This window comes from Panulirus ornatus, chromosome 57, assembly GCF_036320965.1.
Source record: "Panulirus ornatus isolate Po-2019 chromosome 57, ASM3632096v1, whole genome shotgun sequence".
NCBI classification, from domain to species: Eukaryota; Metazoa; Arthropoda; class Malacostraca; order Decapoda; family Palinuridae; genus Panulirus; species Panulirus ornatus.
The window spans coordinates 31,763,878-31,787,084 of NC_092280.1; the positions used below are offsets into that span (position 1 = coordinate 31,763,878).

General features: G+C 40.7%; 1 protein-coding gene across 5 annotated transcripts in view; it reads right to left on the reverse strand.

Annotated features, from left to right (window-relative positions):
• The window catches only part of LOC139766422 (coiled-coil domain-containing protein 124), a 37,289-nt gene that overhangs the window by 14,046 nt on the left and 36 nt on the right, over positions 1-23,207 (reverse strand). Inside the window, exons 1-3 of one of the 5 annotated variants that reach the window (XM_071695109.1) lie at positions 23,206-23,207; positions 13,040-13,218; positions 5,386-5,514 (exon numbers count right to left, since the gene is read on the reverse strand). The exon at positions 23,206-23,207 is cut by the window's right edge and continues 36 nt beyond it. In XM_071695109.1, coding sequence (XP_071551210.1) covers positions 5,386-5,514; positions 13,040-13,198 — 288 coding nt within the window. In that variant the 5' untranslated portion in view covers positions 13,199-13,218; positions 23,206-23,207. Of the gene's footprint in view, positions 1-5,385; positions 5,515-13,039; positions 13,219-22,998 lie in introns of all 5 variants that reach the window. The other 4 variants (XM_071695108.1, XM_071695107.1, XM_071695110.1 and 1 more) reach the window with 4 other exon arrangements.

Below are 23,207 nucleotides of genomic sequence, written 5' to 3' on the forward strand. Positions count from 1 at the left end.
ATCTTTTTCACTCCATCCTTCCACCTCTAATTTGGTCTCCCACTTCTTGTTCCCTCCACCTCTGACACATATATCCTCTTTGTCAGTATCTCCTCACTCATTCTCTCCATATGTCCAAACCATTTCAACACACCCTCTTCTGCTCTCTCAACCACACTTTTTATTTCCACACATCTCTCTTACCCTTTCATTACTTACTCAATCAAACTACCTCACACCACATACTGTCCTAAAACATTTCATTTCCAGCACATCCACCCTCCTCCTTACAACCCTATTTATAGCCCATGTCTTGCAACCATATAACATTGTTGGAACCGCTATTCCTTCCAATATACCCATTTTTGCTCTCCAAAATAACAGTCTCTCCTTCCACACATTCTTCATCTCTCCCTACACCTTTGCCGCCTCCTCCCCCACCCTGTGACTCACTTCCACTTCCATGGTTCCATTTCCGGCTAAGTCCACTCCCAGATATCCAAAACACTTCACTTCCTCCAGTTTTGTTCCATTCAAACTTACATCCCAATTAACTTGTCTCTCAACCCTACTGAACCTAACAACCTTGCTCTTATTCACATTTACTCTCAACTTTCTCCTTTCACACACTTTTCCAAACTCAGTCACCAACTTTTGCAATTTCTCACCTGAATCAGCCACAATAGCTGTATCATCAATGAACAACAACTGACACTTCCCAGGCCCTCTCATCCCCAACAGACTGGATACTCGCCCCTTTCTCCAGAACTTTTGCCTTTATCTCCCTAACCACCCTATCCATAAACAAATTAAGCAACCTTGGGGACATCACACACTCCGGCTGCAAACCAACATACACTGGGAACCAATCACTCTCCTCTCTTCCTACTCATAAACCTGCCTTACATCCTTGGTGAAAACTTTTCAGTGAAAACTTTTCACTGCTTCTTGCAACTTACCTCCCACTCCATTACTCTTAAGACCTTCCACAAAACATCTCTATCAACTCTATCATATGCTTTATCCAGATCCATAAATGCCACAGACAAATCCATCTGTTTTTCTAAGTATTTCTCACACACATTCTTCAAAGCAAACACCTGATCCACCCATCCTCTACCACTTCTGAAACACATTCTTCTTCCCTGATCTGATGCTCTGTACATGCCTTCACCCTCTCAATCAATACCCTCCCATATAATTTCCCAGGAACACTCAAAAAACTTATGCCTCTGTAGCTTGAACACTCACCTTTATCCCCTTTGCCTTTGTATAATGGCACTATGCATCCATTCCAATCCTCCGGCACTTCACCATGATCCAACCAATCAACAATACAGTCACCCCCTTCTTTTATAAATTCTACTGTAAAACCATCCAAACCCAGTCTTGCTGGATTTCATCTTCTGCAAAGCTTTCTCTACCTCTTCTCTCTTTACCAAACCATTCTCCCTAACCCCTCTCACTTCACACACCACCCCAACTAAAACAACCTATATCTGCCACTCTATCATCAAACACATTCAACAAACCTTGAAAACACTCACTCCATCTCCTTCTCACTTCATTACTACCTGTTATAACTTCCCCACTTGCCCCCTTCACCAATGTTCCCATTTGTTCTCGTCTTATGCCCATTATTTACCTCTTTCCAAAACATCTTTTTATTCTCCCTAAAGCTTAGTGATACTCTCTCACCCCAACTCTCATTTGCCCTCTTTTTCAACCCTTGCATCTTTCTCTTGACCTGCCACTTTCTACTGTACATCTTCAGCCATTTGCACTCCTTCCTTGCAAGTATCGTCCAAACGATTCTCTTTTCTCTTTCACTGACTACTTTACCTCTTCATCCAACCACTCACTACCCTTTCTAATCAGCCAACATCCCACCTTTCTCATGCCACATGCATCTTTTGTACGAACCATCATTGCTTACCTAAATACGTCCCATTCCTCACCCACTCCCCTTCCATCATTTGCTCTCACCTTTTTCCATTCTACACTCAATCTCTCCTGGTCCTTCTGTGCACAATTCTGCTTTTGAAGCTCACTTACTCTCACCACTCTCTTCTCCCCAAAATTTTCTCTTCTTTTTCATAAACCTCTACAAATCTTCACCTTTGCCTCCACAAGACAGTGATCAGACATCCCTCCAGCTGCCCCTCAGTACATTACCATCCAAAAGTCTCTCTTTTACACACCTATCAATTAACATGTAATCCAATAATGCCTTTTGACCATCTCTCCAACTCACATACTTTTACTTATTTATATCTCTCTTTTAAACCAGGTATTCCCAATCGCCAGTCTTCTTTTCAGTACACATATTCACAAGCTCTTCACTATTTCCATTTACAACACTGAATACCCAATGCCGACCAATTATACCCTCAACTGCCACATTACTCGCCTTCACATTTAAATCACCCATCACCAAAGCCTGGTCTCGTGCATCTAAGCTGGTGACGCCCTCACCCAGCTGCTCTCATGATGTTTCTTCTCATGACCAGGTACATAAGCACCAATAATCACCCATCTCTCTCCATCCACTTTCAGTTTTACCCAGTTTTACCCAAATCAATCTAGAATTTACTTTCTTACACTCTACCATATACTCCCACAACTCCTGCTTCAGGAGTAGTGTTACTCCTTCCTTAGCTCTTGTCCTCTCACCAACCCTAAACTTTATCACCATGACTTTCCCAAACCACTCTTCCCCTTTATCCCTGAGCTTCATTTCACTCAGAGCCAGAATATCCAGGTTTCTTTCCTCAAACATACTACCTATCTCTCCTTTCTTCTCATCTTGGTTACATCCACAAACATTCAGACACCCCTGTCTGAGCCCTTGAGGAGGATGAGCACCCCCACATGACTCCTTCTTCTGTTTCTCCCTTTTAGAAATTGAAATACAAGGAGGGGAGGGTTTCCAATCTCAAGTAGCAAACACTTAGAGAAAGAGAAGGCTTTGTCAGTGGCATTAATGGATCTGGAGAAAGCATATGATACAGTTGACAGAAACGCTCTGCAGAAGGTCTTACAAATGTATGGTGAGAAAAGAAAACTACTATAAGCACTGAGTTTTTATCAAGAGAGTAAGGTATGTGTGCAACCAAGAAGAAAGGAGGTGAGTAGTTCCAAATGAAGGTTGGTTTGAGGCAGGGATGTGTGATGTCACTATAGCTGTTTTATTTGTTTAAGGATGGGATAGTGACAGAGGTGCATGCAAAGGTCTTGAAGAGATGGGAAAGTATGCAGTCTGTAGGGGGAGAGGGGGGACTTGAAAAGTGAATTAACTGTTGTTTGCTGATGATGTAGCACTGGTAGCAGATTAGAGTGAGAAATTACAGAAGCTGGAGTCTGAGTTTGGGAGAGAGTGCAAAATGAGAAAATAAGAGTAAACATGAATAAAAGCAAGGTTATTAGGTTCATCCCAGCAGATGGGCAAGTTAGCTGAGGTGTGCATTTGAACGGTGAAAACATGGAGGAAGTGAAGTGTTTTAGATACCTGGGAATGGACATGACAGCAAATGGAACAATGGAAGTAAATTGTGATTCATTGGGCAGCCAAGGGGCAAAAGTTCTGCAGGCATTGAGAAGAGTGTGGAAAGAAAGGCTGTCATCAAGGAGGGTATGTTTGCTGATAAAGAAAAATGACCTCTTACAACAGTGCTGAGATGCATTCTTGTAGTGTTTATTTAGTGAAAATGTGTTAAAACGGGATGTTATAACATTATGTCAAAGGAGAAGCATTCCTGACAGTGTCCATTCTTACACTGGTATGCGATACAGAATGACTTACCTCATTAATTGTAATGGCTTTGCAGATGTTATTTTGGTATATCATAGATAAAAAAAACAAGGATACTGTTACTGTTAATATAAATACCATATGAAAAGACTAAACATAATCAACATTCACAAGTTTGTCAAATTCTGCAGTGTTATTGATCACCACTGCCATGCTCCAACAGTGCACTTAAACCTCATTGGCCAGCGCTCCAACATCTCCAGCAACTTTTTCCTTGTGTGGAAAAAATTTGTTGCAAGTTAGGATGCGGTGGCCTGGCTGGTTCTTTTTATCCTCGCACTTTTATCATGTATCATTTTACTGGTTGGGGAAAGCTAATCCAAGTGACAGATCCACATGTGCCTGTCACTTACCAACCTAAACCCCATATATCACTTGCATCTTTCAGTCTATATTAATTACTTTAAAGGATATTCTGGAAGGTTTACTTGTACTCACACTTGCAGACAATTTTCTAGATATGATAGTTTTAAGTTGTTTTCTAAATACACTTAAGAGATAGCCAAAAGTGACTGAATTGATGTGAATTATGGTGGATTGTACACATCTGGTTTAGAGAGTATAAATAAAGCAGTAGATATATTAGCACGTTCGTTTTCTTTTATGTTTCATGGACAATTTTTTATTCTTGTTTTATTAAATACTATTACACAAAGTACATTTATCAAATGAATACTTTTCCATTTCAGGTAAACAAAAGTCTGTTATATGAGGCTCTGTTAAAAGAGGTCTATCTGTTTTATGGAGGCAAGATATTCGGAGGAAAGTGGATGCATTGCAAATGAAATGTTTGAGGACAACGTGTGGCATGAGAGGGTTTAATTGAGTAAGTAATAAAAAGATGTGGTCATAAGAAAAGTGTGGCTGTGGGAGCTCAAAAGGGTGTGCTGAAATGGTTTGGATATATGGAGAGAATGAGTGGGGAGAGGTTGACATAGATGATGTATAGTATATTTCAGAATGGGAAGACCAAATTGGAGACGGATGAAGTTTTCATGACAGCTAAAGAATGGACGTGAGCGCATGTGGCATATTTTTTTCCAGCAATACCTTGCTAAAGTGGGAAACAGCAGACAAGAAGAGAAAGAAAGAGATGAAACCTTACTGATTAATGTTACAGTATTTCAACTTTTAGCAGGCAATTTTGTTGTAACCTTTGGTAATCATGTACATGTCATTTAGTAGGAATTACTTCACTACTTGTATTTCCATTTTATGAAAGAAAAATTTTTACCCTCAATTGTAGGTTAGATTTTAATTATGCTGACCTGTCATAATTCTTAAATATGGTGAGCCAAAAAATTTTTGAGTGCACCAAGCATGCCTGGTATGGCACACACAAGTAAATCTTTGTACTGCATGCAATAAATAAAATTCATGGTAGAAATAAACATTTTACATCAAAATCTCAGGAGTAACCAATAAAACTAAAATTAACTGTTATTAATCCTTAAAGAAAAGTACATTTCAAAATAATGATCTTTTATCAAAGCCAACAACAACAATTTCCTAAGACTGGGTTTTTCATTAGTTATTATCATTCAATTTTTGAACTGAATTTCCTGAAACTTTTTCAGGAGGTTTTGAAATATTACCTGCAACTCATATGCTGTTACTTTCTGTGGTGCAGACTTAGGAGCACATTCAACAATCTCACTTTCCGCTAAAGCTCGATTCTGTGCTTTTCTTTCTAGTTCTGCTTGACGCTTCTTTTCACGATCCTCCTGTGGGGAAAAATGCATTGCACTAGTTATAAAAGACAAATTTACCCCCCCCCCCCCTTTTTTTTTTTTACATTGGAGGCTCCAGTCATGGACAAAAGTCCACATCAAGGCCAGACCTTCACTGAAATTTAGAGAGGATTATGAAAGGGAAAAATGGAACAAGGGAAAGTATTTACAAATGGTGGAGGATGTGAAAAACCTGTTTTTTAAAATGTGCTCAGTCATATATATTGAGTAAGGCATGAGAAGGTAGACAGTTCCACAGCTTCAAGGAAAGAAACAGTTTTCAAAACAGCCCACCCTTGAGCTGCCAATGGCCACACAGTAATCATGTGATGCAGCAGCTTGCTGAGTATTGCATGACCTAGCTAACTCTTGGGAGCAAAAACCAGTCATAACTATAGAAGAGGGAAAGTGAACCAAAACTGTGGCATAGGGCAAGCAGGTCAAGTTATAAAGTTAGCATGGGTGAGTTTACAAGTCATGCCGCTTTCGAATCAACTTTGTCAAGTAAGGATGCAAAGCTAGTGCAACCCCAGATGTGAGAGCAGTACTGCATAGAAGGAGGGATCAATCCTTCGTATAAACGGAGCAAATGTTCTAAAGAAAAGATATTTTCAAATCTCATCAGGACTCCCAGTTTCTTAGAGGCAGACTTAGCTATTTCTGTAATGTGGGGTTTCCAAAAAAAAGAGTGTATGTCACAGTAATACCAAGTATGTTCAAGTCTAGAGGACGAATGATGGAACCATCAAAGGAGAGAGGAAAGTTGTAAGGAATTTTCAATGGAGAGATGGGTTGAAACTGGGTCTTGGAGGCATTAAACTTACCAAGATTTTGTCTACTCCTCTGAGATATCCTGTCCAAGTTTGAGTTTATTGAGGAAGCTGTGTTGAGACAAGATGCAGATAAAATGGGAGAAGAAGGAGCACAATTGAGGGACGTGGAGGAATGCAGTGTAGAGTCATTAGCATATGAAAGCATTTGGTTATTTGTGGAAGAGATGAAATTGTTGATAAAAAGGAGAGAAACTGTTGGGGACAGGAAAGAACCTTTAGGAACACCACTGTTGATGATGAAAGAGGGAAAGGCACCTGGAGTGGATGGGATTAGGCTAAACTGCTGAAGAAAGGAGGAGAAAGTATGATAGAATGGATGCACTCGATAAGTAATTTAGCATGGAAACAGATGGCTGTGCCAGAGGCTTGGATGAAAGCTATTATTGTTCTTTTCTTTCATAGGAAAAGATGCTAAGGATGTATATCACAATTAAAGTGGGATTAAGTCTGTTAAGATTACCAAGAAAAGTGTATGCATGAGTGTTCATTGATAGAGTGATGGAAGTGACTGAATTCAGAATAAGTGAGGAGAAAGGGGTTTTAGGAAAGGCAGGGGATATGTGAATCAGGTTTTTGTGGTGAATATGACTATGGAAAAATATCTAGCAAAAGGTAAGAAGCTGTTTGTAGCTTTTATGGATCTGGAAAAAGCATATGACAGAGTCAAATGGAATGCTTTATTGAATGTGTTAAGGATATATGGCATAGGGGGCACAACTATAGGATAGCGTGAAAGCCTTCTACAGAGTTGTAAATTCACAAGTAAGAGGGGATGGAGAGTTAAGCGAAAGTTTCAGTATTTCTGTGGGTGTGAGGCAGGGAAGTGTGATGCCACCATGGCTTTTTAACTTTTTTTTTTTTATACATATTCGCCTTATCCTGCATTAGCAAGGTAGCATTAAGAACAGAGGACTGAGCCTTAGAAGGAATATCCTCACTGGGCCCCCTTCTCTGTTCCTTCTTTCAAAATATTAAAAAATGGGAGGGGAGGATTTCCAGCCCCCCGCTCCCTCCCATTTTAATCGCCTTCTACGGCACGCAGGGAATACATGGGATGTATTTTTTCTCCCCTATCCCCTGGGATAATATATATATTATTATCATCTCTTTTTTATTTTACTTTGTCGCCGTCCCCCACGCCAACAAGGCAGCACAAGGAAACAGACAAAAGAACAGCCCATCCCACCTACATACACATGCACATCCACACACGCACACATACATACCTACACATCCCAACGCATACACATATATACACACACAGACACACACATACACACACATGCACACAATTCACACTGCCTGCCCCTACTCATTCCTGTCGCCACCCTGCCACACACGAAATGACAACCCCCTCCCCCTCCATATGCACAAGGCAGCACCAGGAAAAGACAACAAAGGCCACACCTATTCACACTCAGCCTCCAGCTGTCATGCACATATATATGAATGCACATATATATACATGTTAGTAGTTTTGATGCACGAGACCGGGTTATAGTGATGGGTGATTTGAATGCAAAGGTGAGTAATGTGGCAGTTGAGGGAATAGTTGGTGTACATGGGGTGTTCAGTGTTGTAAATGGAAATGGTGAAGAGCTTGTAGATTTATGTGCTGAAAAAGGACTGGTGATTGGGAATACCTGGTTTAAAAAGAGATATATACATAAGTACACATATGTAAGTAGGAGAGATGGCCAAAGAGCGTTATTGGATTACGTGTTAACTGATAGGTGCATGAAAGAGAGACTTTTGAATGTTAATGTGCTGAGAGGTGCAACTGGAGGGATGTCTGATCATTATCTTGAGGAGGCAAAGGTGAAGATTTGTAGAGGTTTTCAGAAAAGAAGAGAGAATGTTGGGGTGAAAAGATTGGTGAGAGTAAGTGAGCTTGGGAAGGAGACTTGTGTGAGGAAGTACCAGGAGAGACTGAGTACAGAATGGAAAAAGGTGAGAACTAAGGACGTAAGGGGAGTGGGAGAGGAATGGGATGTATTTAGGGAAGCAGTGATGGCTTGCGCAAAAGATGCTTGTGGCATGAGAAGCATGGGAAGTGGACAGATTAGAAAGGGTAGTGAGTGGTGGGATGAAGAAGTAAGATTATTAGTGAAAGAGAAGAGAGAGGCATTTGGACGATTTTTGCAGGGAAATAATGCAAATGAGTGGGAGATGTATAAAAGAAAGAGGCAGGAGGTCAAGAGAAAGGTGCAAGAGGTGAAAAAAGAGGGCAAATGAGAGTTAGGGTGAGAGAGTATCATTAAATTTTAGGGAGAATAAAAAGATGTTTTGGAAGGAGGTAAATAAAGTGCGTACGACAAGGGAACAAATGGGAACTTCAGTGAAAGGAGCTAATGGGGAGGTGATAACAAGTAGTAGTGATGTGAGGAGATGGAGTGAGTATTTTGAAGGTTTGTTGAATGTGTTTGATGATCGAGTGGCAGATATAGGGTGTTTTGGTCGAGGTGGTGTGCAAAGTGAGAGGGTTAGGGAAAATGATTTGGTAAACAGAGAAGAGGTAGTAAAAGCTTTGCGGAAGATGAAAGCCGGCAAGGCAGCGGGTTTGGATGGTACTGCAGTGGAATTTATTAAAAAAGGGGGTGACTATGGTTGACTGGTTGGTAAGGTTATTTAATGTATGTATGTCTCATGGTGAGGTGCCTGAGGATTAGAGGAATGCTTGCATAGTGCCACTGTACAAAGGCAAAGGGGATAAAAGTGAGTGCTCAAATTACATAAGTATAAGTCTGTTGAGCATTCCTGGGAAATTATATGGGAGGGTATTGAGTGAGAGGGTGAAGGCATGTACAAAGCATCAGATTGGGGAAGAGCAATGTGGTTTCAGAAGTGGTAGAGAATGTGTGGATCAGGTGTTTGCTTTGAAGAATGTGTGTGAGAAATACTTAGAAAAGCAAATAGATTTGTATGTAGCATTTATGGATCTGCATAAGGCCTATGATAGAGTTGATAGAGATGCTCTGTGGAAGGTACTAAGAATATATGGTGTGGGAGGCAAGTTGTTAGAAGCAGTGAAAAGTTTTTATCGAGGATGTAAGGCATGTGTACGTGTAGGAAGAGAGGAAAGTGATTGGTTGCAAGTGAATGTAGGTTTGTGGCAGGGGTGTGTGATGTCTCCATGGTTGTTTAATTTGTTTATGGATGGGGTTGTTAGGGAGGTGAATGCAAGAGTTTTAGAAAGAGGGGCAAGTATGCAGTCTGTTGTGGCTGAGAGAGCTTGGGAAGTGAGTCAGTTGTTGTTCGCTGATGATACAGCGCTGGTGGGTGATTTGTGTGAGAAACTGCAGAAGCTGCTGACTGAGTTTGATAAAGTGTGTGAAAGAAGAAAGCTGAGAGTAAATGTGAATAAGAGCAAGGTTATTAGGTACAGTAGGGTTGAGGGACAAGTCAATTGGGAGGTAAGTTTGAATGGAGAAAAACTAGAGGAAGTGAAGTGTTTTAGATATCTGGGAGTGGATTTGGCAGCGGATGGAACCATGGAAGCAGAAGTGAATCATAGGGTGGGAAGGGGTGAAAGTTCTGTAAGCGTTAAAGAATGTAAGTCGAGAACATTATCTCGGAAAGCAAAAATGGGTATGTTTGCAGGAATAGTGGTTCCAACAATGTTATATGGTTGCGAGGCATGGGCTATGGATAGAGTTGTGCGGAGGAGGGTGGATGTGCAAATATACATACATATACATCTCTATGTATACATATATACACACAGACATATACATATATACACTTGTACATAAATCATAGTCTGCCTTTATTCATTCCCATCGCCACCCCGCCACACATGAAATAACAACCCCCTCCCCCTGCATGTGCGCGAGGTAGTGCTAGGAAAAGACAACAAAGGCCACATTCGTTCACAGTCTCTAGCTGTCATGTATAATGCACCAAAACCACAGCTCCCTTTCCACATCCAGGCCCCAAAGAACTTTCCATGGTTTACCCCAGACGCTTCACATGTCCTGGTTCAATCCATTGACAGCATGTCGACCCAGGTATACCACATCATTCCAATTCACTCTATTCCTTGCACGCCTTTCACCCTCCTGCATGTTCAGGCCCCGATCACTCAAAATCTTTTTCACTCCATCTTTCCACCTCCAATTTGGTCTCCCACTTCTCGTTCCCTCCGCTTCTGACACATATATCCTCTTGGTCAATCTTTCCTCACTCATTCTCTCCATGTGACCAAACCATTTCAAAACACCCTCTTCTGCTCTCTCAACCACACTCATTTTATTACAACACATCTCTCTTACCCTTACATTACTTACTCGATCAAACCACCTCACACCACATATTGTCCTCAAACATCTCATTTCCATCAAATCCACCCTCCTTTTGCACAAATCTATCAATAGCCCATGCCTCGCAACCATATAACATTGTTGGAGCCACTATTCCTTCAAACATACCCATTTTTGCTTTCCGAGATAATGTTCTCAACTTCCACACATTCTTCAACGCTCCCAGAACTTTCGCCCCCTCCCCCACCCTATGATTCACTTCGGCTTCCACGGTTCAATCCACTGCCAAATCCACTTCCAGATATCTAAAACACTTCACTTCCTCCGGTTTTTCTCCATACAAGCTTACCTCCCAAATGACTTGTCCCTCAACTCTACAGTACCTAATTCCAGATATCTAAAACACTTCACTTCCTCCAGTTTTTCTCCATTCAAGCTTACCTCTCAAATGACTTGTCCCTAAACCCTACTGTACCTAATAACCTTGCTCTTATTCACATTTACTCTCAGCTTTCTTCTTTCACACAATTTACCAAACTCAGTCACCACCTTCTGCAGTTTCTCACACGTATCAGCCACCAGCGCTGTATCATCAGCGACCAATAACTGACTAACTTCCCAAGCTCTCTCCCCCACAACAGACTTTATACTTGCCCCTCTTTCCAAAACTTTTGCATTCACCTCCCTAACAACCCCATCCATAAACAAATTAAACAACCATGGAGACATCACACACCCCTGCTGCAAACCAACATTCACAGAGAACCAATCACTTTCCTCTCTTCCTATACATACACATGCTTTACATCCTCGATAAAAACTTTTCACTGCTTCTAACAACTTGCCTCCCACACCATATATTCTTAATACCTTCCACAGAGCATCTCTATCAACTCTATCTTATGCCTTCTCCAGATCCATAAATGCTACATACAAATCCATTTGCTTTTCTTAAGTATTTCTCACATGCATTCCTCAAAGCAAACACCTGATCCACACATCCTCTACCACTTCTGAAACCACACTGCTCCTCCTCAATCTGATGCTCTGTACATGCCTTCACCTTCTCAATCAATACCCTCCCATAAAATTTACCAGGAATACTCAACAAACTTATGCCTCTGTAATTTGAGCACTCACTTTTTATCCCCTTTGCCTTTGTACAATGGCACTATGCAAGCATTCCGCCAATCCTCAGGCACCTCACCATGAGTCATACATACTTTTAATAACCTTACCAACCACTCAACAATACAGTCACCCCCTTTTCTAATAAATTCCACTGCAATACCATCCAAACCCGCTGCCTTGCCGGCTTTCATTTTCCGCAAAGCTTTTACTACCTCTTCTCTGTTTACCAAATCATTCTCTCTAACCCTCTCACTCTGCACATCACCTCGACCAAAACACCCTATATCTGCCACTCTATCATCAAACACATTCAATAAACCTTCAAAATACTCACTCCATCTCCTTCTCACATCACCACTACTTGTTATCACCTCCCCATTAATCCCCTTCAATGAAGTTCCCATTTGTTCCCTTGTCTTACGCAAGGGTGTCAGGTATATGTATGGGTAGGATGAGAGGAGAGTGAATTGTTCCATGGTTCTACTGTCACACACTGTCCCAAACTCAGAAACCAATTCAGCAGTTTCTCACTCTAATCTGCCTCCAGCATCATGTCAAAACCAAACAGTAAATGCAATTCTAGCTTAGTGTTTGCTGAGGCTCCAACCTAATGTTCCAATTGACTACTTTTACCAAATGTTCCTACCAAATGTTACTACTTCTATGTGCTGCTCCTACCATTTTGCCTAAAGGCAGGGCTAGCGCAGAGTGCTCACGGCAAGAAAATCGTGAGTTACGAAGTGAGCAGTGTAAGTTCAGTGTTGTTAAGTGTGACAAGGAGAGATTGTGCGTATGTGGAGAGAATGCTAGTTTCAATGTATGGGTGAAGCAGAAAGAAAAGACAGCTACCTAACCTAACCAACCCATTACTGCCCTCCCAATACCCAGGCGTGTAGTGCTGATAATATACCTCACTCGTCATTCATTAGCTGCCTACCAACTACTACCTATCATACAAGTATATCATCTTTCCAAAAGTGTGATGGAGGCATAAGCAGGTATGCTGCAGAGTGAATCATATGATGATCTTGCCAATGTATAAGGGTAAACTGAACAGGAATAAAAATTACTTTTTTGGGTCATATACATTCATCATGATGGAATAGGTATAAAAATGGCCTTGAAGTTAATGTGACTATAAGATGCATGAATGGATTTTCAAAGTACTAATAGAAGGCAACTGTGCAGTTTGTAGTACTCCAAGGGGCTTCTGAAATCATGAAAAGACCTATCTTTAATCAAGAATATGGCATTATAGGTTACAGACTGATAAATAATATATGTAAAATACTTTACCTTTCTTGCCAACTTTTTATTTATATGTCTGTCATTCTCTTGCCAGTATGCATCTTCTATTTCCTTATCCTTTTTAATTTTTTCTTGTGCAGCAATCTCTGCTTTTCGAGCCCTTGCAACAGCAGCCTTACTATTCTCTCCTTGAAATTTTTTAGGCATGATTTAAGTTCTCAGTTTTCCTGAAAGTTAAAAATATATACATTAATATAAACTGACATTCAATTATTAGTGTGTCACAAGGGATGCCACTATCTGAAAGAAAAAGTTAGTTTATTCTATGTAAAGCAATAAAGAACACAACTTACTTGGAGAGTTGTCTTTTACTGAGTGTCACATGTAAATGTGTTTAAAACTACTAGTCTTATCTATCAGATGTGTGAGGAATACTATTATCAGACCACCTCACACAACATACTGCCCTCAAACATTTAATTTGTAACACATCCACCCTCCTCCACAAATTCTTATATCTATAGCCAATTCCTCACATCAATACATCATCTTTGGTATCCCTATACCTTCAAACATACCTATTTTCACCCTCCAAGGTAATGACTTCTCTTTCCACAAATTCCTCAAAGCCTTTATCCCTTTACCCCTCAAACCTACCTTATGACTTGCTTTTACTTTCATGGTTCCATTTACTGCCATATCTACTCCCAGGTAGACAAAACACTTCACTTCCTCTAAATTTTCTTTATTCAAACTCACAACCCAATTAACATGTCCCTCTGCCCTGCTGAAATTGATAAACCTGCTTTATTCACATTTACTCTCAACTTCCTCCTTACATACTATCTCCCATACTCATACACCAACTTTTGCAGTTTCTCACTCAAATCTGCCACAAAAGATGTGTCATTAGCAAACAACTGACTCCCTTCTCAGTTCTTCTCACCCACTATACACTGCATACTCAGCCCTTTGTCCATGACTCTTGCCTTTACCTCCCTCTACAAACAAATTAAACAGGCATAGTGGCATCACACCCCTGCTGCAGACCAACCTTCCCTTGGAACCACTTGCTTTCTCTCTCCCTACTCAAACACACACCTTCCACTCTTGATAAAAACTTCTCACTGCTTCAAGTAGCTTTCCTCCTACATCATATATTCTTAAGACATTCCACAATATATCTCTAACATTGTTATCAAATGCTTTCTTCAGGTCCATAAATGCATGCCACATAAAAATAATTGTTTCTTTGCATATTTCTAACACACATTTTCTTAAGTAAATACTGGATCTATACATCTTATAGTACTCCCAAAACTACACTGTTAGTCCCCAGCTTGATGCTCCCTGTGTACATGCCTTCATCCTCTCAATCATCATTCTCCCATACAACTTACAATATATGCTCAGTAAACTTATTCCTCTGTAGTTTGAACTCACTTTTGTCCCTCTTGCCTTTATACAGTAGCATTATATACGCATTCTGCCAATCCTTAGGCACTTCTTCATGATCCATATATACAATGAAAATTCTAACTAACCAATCAACAATAAAGTCATCCCCTTTCTTTAGAAATCTAACTTCAGTAGCATCCACTCTAGCCACCTTATCATATTCCATCTTAAGCAAGGCTTTCACCACCTCTCTTCACCAAATTACTTTCCATTATTCTCTCACTTCACACATCTGACCCAATCATCCTGCATATGCCACCCTATCAAACACATTCAGTATTCCCTCAAAATTCTCACTCCATCTCCTCACCTTATCACTACCTATTACCACTTCCACATTTTCCCCCTTCACCAATGTTCCTGTTTCCTCCCTTGTTTTTCTCACACTATTAACTTCCTTCCAAAACATTTTTCTCTCTAAAGTTCATGGATAGTCACTCACCCTAACTCTCATTTGGCTTCTTTTTCAACTCCTGCACTAACCTCATGAACTCCTACTGCTTTCTCTTGTACATCTCCCAACTGTTTGCATTCCTTTCCTGTAAGTACCACCCATACACCTTTCTTTTCTTTCATTTGCAACTTTACTTTGTCGTCATACCACTCTACCCTTTCTTACATGCCCATCTCCCATCTTTTGCATGCCACACCCTTCTTTTGCATATGACATTATTGATTCCCCATGTACCTCCCATTTCTCACCCACTACCCTAGCTTCGTTTACTCTCACCTTATGCCATTCTACACTCTAAGTCTCTTGGTATTTTTCACATAAATCTCCTTTCCAAGCTCACTTACTTCCACCACCCTATTCTCACTCTTACTATTTCCTCTTTCAAAAACCTCTACAAATCTATACTCTTCACTAGGAATGATCAAACATTCCACCAGCTGCCCTTCTCACTACATTCACATCCACAAATCTCTCTAATTTTCAGACCTCTTCAGCATACATCTACACAAGCCAATCACCATTTCCATTCACCTTATGGTATATCTCATGACCCCTAATTATATGCTCAACTGCCATACTACTCACTTCAGCATTCATATCACCCTCCGTTAACACTCGATCTCTGGCATCATAACTGCTAACAGTCTTGCTCAGCTACTCCCAAAACTCCTGCCGTGTTTCTAATCATCTTTCTTCTCATGGCCAGGTACAGAAGCACTAATATTCACCTATTCCTAGTAATCTACTCTCAAGTTTGCCCACATCAGTCTAAGCTCACTTCCTTACACTCTTTTGCACATTCCCACATATGCTTCAGCAGTAATGCTACCCCTTCCTTAGCTCTTTCCCTCACATCAACCCCTGATTTTATTCATGAGACATTCCCTGACCATTCTACCCCCTTATCCTTTAGGTCTGTTTCACTCACAAACACAACATCCAGTTTCCTTTCCTCACATGTGCTATCTACGTGTCCTTTCTTGTGATCTTGGTTAAGACATATAAGAAGGAGAGGCTTTCTGGCTCTCCTACTCCCACTCTTCTCAGTCACCTTCTATGACATGGAAGGAATATGTGGGTAGAATTCTTCTTCCCCTATGCCCAGGATATATATATCTATTTATTTATTTTACTTGATCACCATTTCCCATGTCAGCGAGGTTGCGCCAGGAAACAGACAAAGAATGGCCAATCCACTCATATACATGCATATTTATTATTATTATTTATTATAATTTTGCTTTGTCGCTGTCTCCCGCGCCTGCGAGGTAGCGCAAGGAAACAGACGAAAGAAATGGCCCAACCCACCCCCAAACACATGCACACACGCAAACATACACACCCACACATCCCAACATACACACATATATACACACACAGACACACACATATACACACATGCACACAACTCACACTGTCTGCCCCTACTCACCCCCATCGCCACCCCGCCATACACGGAATAACATCCCCCTCCCCCCTCATGTGCGCGAGGCAGCGCCAGGAAAAGACAACAAAGGCCCCATTCGCTCACACTCAGTCTCCAGCTATCATACAATAATGCCCGAAACCACAGCTCCCTTTCCACATCCAGGCCCCACAAAAATTTCCATGGTTTACCCCAGACGCTTCACATGCCCTGTTTCAATCCATTGACAGCACGTCGACCCCAGTATACCACATCGATCCAATTCACTCTATTCCTTGCCCGCCTTTCACCCTCCTGCATGTTCAGGCCCCGATCACTCAAAATCTTTTTCACTCCATCTTTCCACCTCCAATTTGGTCTCCCACTTCTCCTCATTCCCTCCACCTCCAACACATATATCCTCTTGGTCAATCTTTCCTCACTCATTCTCTCCATGTGCCCAAACCATTTCAAAACACCCTCTTCTGCTCTCTCAACCACGCTCTTTTTATTTCCACACATCTCTCTTACCCTTACATTACTTACTTGATCAAACCACTTCACACCACATATTGTCCTCAAACATCTCATTTCCAGCACATCCACCCTCCTGCGCACAACTCTGTCCATAGCCCATGCCTCGCAACCATACAACATTATTGGAACCACTATTCCTTCAAACATACCCATTTTTGCTTTCGGAGATAATGTTCTCGACTTCCACACATTCTTCAAGGCTCCCAGGATTTTCGCCCCCTCCCCCACCCTATGATTTACTTCCGCTTCTATGGTTCCATCCGCTGCCAGATCCACTCCCAGATATCTAAAACACTTTACTTCCTCCAGTTTTTCTCCATTCAAACTTTCCTCCCAATTGACTTGACCCTCAACCCTACTGTATCTAATAACCTTGCTCTTATTCACATTTACTCTTAACTTTCTTCTTTCACACACTTTACCAAACTCAGTCACCAGCTTCTGCAGTTTCTCACATGAATCAGCCACCAGCGCTGTATCATCAGCAAACAAAAAACTGACTCACTTCCCAAGCTCTCTCATCCACAACAGACTGTATACTTGCCCCTCTTTCCAAAACTCTTGCATTCACCTCCCTAACAACCCCATCCATAAACAAATTAAACAACCATGGAGACATCACACACCCCTGCCGCAAACCTACATTCACCTGCAACCAATCACTTTCCTCGCAACCAATCACTTTCCTCTCTTCCTACACGTACACATGCCTTACATCCTTGATAAAAACTTTTCACTGCTTCTAACAACTTGCCTCCCACACCATATATTCTTAGTACCTTCCACAGAGCATCTCTATCAACTCTATCATATGCCTTCTCCAGATCCATAAATGCTACATACAAATCCATTTGCTTTTCTAAGTATTTCTCACATACATTCTTCAAAGCAAACACCTGATCCACACATCCTCTACCACTTCTGAAACCACACTGCTCTTCCCCAATCTGATGCTCTGTACATGCCTTCACCCTCTCAATCAATACCCTCCCATATAATTTACAGGAATACTCAACAAACTTATACCTCTAATTTGAGCACTCACTCTTATCCCCTTTGCCTTTGTACAATGGTACTATGCAAGCATTCCGCCAATCCTCAGGCACCTCACCATGAATCATTTTTTTTTTTTTTTTTTTTTTTTTATACTTTGTCGCTGTCTCCCGCGTTTGCGAGGTAGCGCAAGGAAACAGACGAAAGAAATGCCCCCCCCCCCCATACACATGTACATACACACGTCCACACACGCAAATATACATACCCACACAGCTTTCCATGGTTTACCCCAGACGCTTCACACGCCTTGATTCAATCCACTGACAGCACGAATCATACATACGTTAAATAACCTTACCAACCAGTCAACAATACAGTCACCCCCTTTTTTTAATAAATTCCACTGCAATACCATCCAAACCTGCTGCCTTGCCAGCTTTCATCTTCCGCAAAGCTTTTACTACCTCTTCTATGTTTACCAAATCATTTTCCCTAACCCTCTCACTTTGCACACCTCCTCGACCAAAACACCCTATATCTGCCACTCTATCATCAAACACATTCAACAAACCTTCAAAATACTCACTTCATCTCCTTCTCACATCACCACTACTTGTTATCACCTCCCCATTAACCCCCTTCACTGAAGTTCCCAAAATTATATGGGAGGGTATTGACTGAGAGGGTGTAGGCATGTACAGAGCATCAGATTGGGGAAGAGCAGTGTGGTTTCAGAAGTGGTAGAGGATGTGTGGATCAGGTGTTTGCTTTGAAGAATGTATGTGAGAAATACTTAGAAAAGCAAATGGATTTCTATGTAGCATTTATGGATCTGGAGAAGGCATATGATAGAGATGATAGAGATGCTCTGTGGAAGGTATTAAGAATATATGGTGTGGGAGGCAAGTTGTTAGAAGCAGTGAAAAGTTTTTATCGAGGATGTAAGGCATGTGTACGTGTAGGAAGAGAGGAAAGTGATTGGTTCTCAGTGAATGTAGGATTGCAGCAGGGGTGTGTGATGTCTCCATGGTTGTTTAATTTGTTTATGGATGGGGTTGTTAGGGAGGTGAATGCAAGAGTTTTGGAAAGAGGGGCAAGTATACAGTCTGTTGTGGATGAGAGAGCTTGGGAAGTGAGTCAGTTTTTTGTTTGCTGATGATACAGCGCTGGTGGCTGATTCATGTGAGAAACTGCAGAAGCTGGTGACTGAGTTTGGTAAAGTGTGTGAAAGAAGAAAGTTAAGAGTAAATGTGAATAAGAGCAAGGTTATTAGATACAGTAGGGTTGAGGGTCAAGTCAGTTGGGAGGTAAGTTTGAATGGAGAAAAACTGGAGGAAGTAAAGTGTTTTAGATATCTGGGAGTGGATCTGGCAGCGGATGGAACCATGGAAGCGGAAGTGGATCATAGGGTGGGGGAGGGGGCGAAAGTCCTGGGAGCCTTGAAGAATGTGTGGAAGTCGAGAACATTATCTCGGAAAGCAAAAATGGGTATGTTTGAAGGAATAGTGGTTCCAACAATGTTGTATGGTTGCGAGGCGTGGGCTATGGATAGAGTTGTGCGCAGGAGGATGGATGTGCTGGAAATGAGATGTTTGAGGACAATGTGTGGTGTGAGGTGGTTTGATCGAGTAAGTAACGTAAGGGTAAGAGAGATGTGTGGAAATAAAAAGAGCGTGGTTGAGAGAGCAGAAGAGGGTGTTTTGAAATGGTTTGGGCACATGGAGAGAATGAGAGGAAAGATTGACCAAGAGGATATATGTGTCGGAGGTGGAGGGAACAAGGAGAAGTGGGAGACCAAATTGGAGGTGGAAAGACGGAGTGAAAAAGATTTTGTGTGATCGGGGCCTGAACATGCAGGAGGGTGAAAGGAGGGCAATGAATAGAGTGAATTGGAGCGATGTGGTATACCGGGGTTGACGTGCTGTCAGTGGATTGAATCAAGGCATGTGAATTGTCTGGGGTAAACCATGGAAAGCTGTGTAGGTATGTATATTTGCGTGTGTGGACGTATGTATATACATGTGTATGGGGGGGGGGGGGGGGTTGGGCCATTTCTTTCGTCTGTTTCCTTGCGCTACCTCGCAAACGCGGGAGACAGCGACAAAGTATAATAAAAAAAAAAATATATATATATAGATTTTGTGTGATCGGGGCCTGAACATGCAGGAGGGTGAAAGGAGGGCAAAGAATAGAGTGAATTGGAGCGATGTGGTATACCGGGGTTGACGTGCTGTCAGTGGATTGAATCAAGGCATGTGTATGGGGGTGGGTTGGGCCATTTCTTTCGTCTGTTTCCTTGCGCTACTTCGCAAACGCGGGAGACAGCGACAAAGCAAAAAAAAAAAAATATATATATATATATATATATATATCATCCCTGGGGATAGGGGACAAAGAATACTTCCCACGTATTCCCTGCGTGTCGTAAAAGGCGACTAAAAGGGGAGGGAGCGGGGGGCTGGAAATCCTCCCCTCTCGTTTTTTTTTTTTTTTTTTTTTTTTTTTTTTTTTTTTTTTTTCCCCAAAAGAAGGAACAGAGAATTGGGCCAGGTGAGGGTATTCCCTCAAAGGCCCAGTCCTCTGTTCTTAACGCTACCTCGCTAATGCGGGAAATGGCGAACAGTTTGAAAGAAAAAAAAGAAAATATATATATATATATATATATATATATATATATATATATATATATATATATGTGTGTGTGTGTGTGTATGTGAATATGAGTGGATGGGCCATTCTTTGTCCATTTTCTGATGCTATGTCGCTGACGTGGAAAAACGGTGATCAGTATAATAATAAATATAATAATAATGTAAAGGTCTGTGTGGCCTGGATGTGGACAGGGAGCTGTGATTTTGGTGCATTACACATGACAGCTAGAGACTGAGTGTGAATGAATGTGGCCTTTTTGTTTGTATTCCTAGCGCTACCTCGCTGAAGCAGGGGATAACGATGCTGTGTTCCTATGGGTTGGGGCAGCGACAGGAATGGATGAAGGCAAGCAAGTATGAATATGTACATGTTTATGTATGTAATGTCTGCTTATGTGCATGAATATGTATGTATTTGTTGATATGTATATCTATATGTACTTATGTGGGCATTTATGTACATATATATGTGTATGTATATGAGTGGATGGGCCATTCTTTGTCTGCATATGTGGGCGTTTATGTATATACATATATATGTGTGTAAACAAGTAGATAGGCCATTCTTCATCTGTTTCCTGGCACTACCTTGCTGATCCAGGAAACAGCGATTATGTATAATAAATATATAAATATATTTCACTCATACATATTTGCCATTTCCTGCATTAGCAAGGCAGCATTAAGAACAGAGGAATGAGCCTTACAGGGAATACCCTCACTTTTCCCCCTTCTCTGTTCCTTTTTAGGAAAGGTAAGAAATGGGAGGGGAGGATTTCCAGCCCCCCACTCCCTCCCCTTTTAGTCACCTTCTATGACACATGAAGAATCATAAAGAAAGAAAAAAATAGTGTTTGGGTGGTCAAGAATAACAAAAGAAAGGTTTGGGATGGACAATATAAGAGCATTTGCAGGGTATGCATTATCTTTTTTTATAACAACTTTTTGGATAGAAAAGATTACACTTTTACATGTATCTTTAAAAAGTTTTTGTTCAACTCGTAAAATCTGGTTTAGGATAAGAAAAAAAATATGATTTTGATTTGTACACACATGAAGAAAAAAGTGCTTGTTAGATTCTCATTAAGGAAAACCCTGAACAAAACTGTAATAATACATAATCTCTACAGATAAAGAAAAGGAAACAAAATTGACAAATCTTTCTGCCTATATCTTAATTTCCACTAGACAATAAAAATTCAAAAAATACTGGGTAAAAATGTGGAGAGAAAAAGATTCTTTAACCAGTACATTTTGCTCTGTGCAGTATTTTAACAACGGTAGCAAGGCAGTTAAGGTCAGTCAACAACGTATATTTGTAAGAAAAGTGTTCAGTTATCTTAAAGGATCAATAATGATCAAATTATTGAGTAAGGGATCATATAACAAACTGAATAAAGCTCCAAGGTATCAGAACAAAACATTATGTGGCTATATGTCACCTATCTAAATGACCATTAATTTGTGAAAGACATCATGCATAAATATCATGTCGGAGTAAATCATTTTTGGATGTTAGGAACCTTCATGTACTACAAATATGTCAGGGAATACAATGATACAAAATAAAACTCAGATTCTGGTCAATTACAAGTTTAGCTTGGCACTGATACTAACTTTAGAAAATGGCTACTTGTGTTTATGGTTTACGGCTCTACACAATTCATCACGATTACAGAAATACCTCTGCAGAGTATGATTTGGAGTATTATACTTTAGTGAACAATATAAAACCAAGTGGTAATGGGTATGCACAGCAGAGAGAATGTGGGGTCAGTCACTGTAAAAGTAGGTAATATACATACTTTAAATATAATTAGAACATCAAGAAACCTCACCTACAACTGGTAGTCAACACGAGAGTACGTACATTTCAAACTTATATTTGTCTCCTACTATCCTGCTCGGGCTCGTGAACTGTTGTATGTTTGTGGATATCCAGTGTCGCACTGATGGTGCATTTTCATGAGCATTTCTGATACATTTTGATTATACCACAGAAAACTAAGATAAATCATGACAGCTAAGGAGGTTAAGAGATTTTCATGACCATTCTATCACTTGCCTTTACTTATATTAACCTTGTATTGTCCCCAATATACTACTGTCACACTATCTTATACTGTTAAGTCAAATATAATGTTCCAAATCATTCTGCGTAGCCATTTCTATAACCTGAATATAAAGCACCTAAGCCATAAATACATAAGTACCCGTTTCCCCCATCTAGTTTAGATAAAGAGCCAAACTAATACGTTGCTGTTGTCATCATGATGGTTGGTACAGTCCAACCTGTACCCAAACATTGGTACACTCCAATCTGTACCTGTATGTAAGTGTGCTGTACCCCAGGTTATGTAGCAAGATGTACCTGTATGTAAGTGTGCTGTACCCCAGGTTATGTAGCAAGATGTACCTGTATGTAAGTGTGCTGTACCCCAGGTTATGTAGCAAGATGTACCTGTATGTAAGTGTGCTGTACCCCAGGTTATGTAGCAAGATGTACCTGTATGTAAGTGTGCTGTACCCCAGGTTATGTAGCAAGATGTACATATCTGGACGTATCATAGGTTAAGAGTATTGCAGGAAAATATTATACAATTTAGCACATACAAGAATCTTGGGTAAAATATGTGATTCATTAAATCATTTAACAAGTATCAAGAGACTTTGAAAATCGTTAAATAACTGGAAGATTAATAATAGGAGCTACTC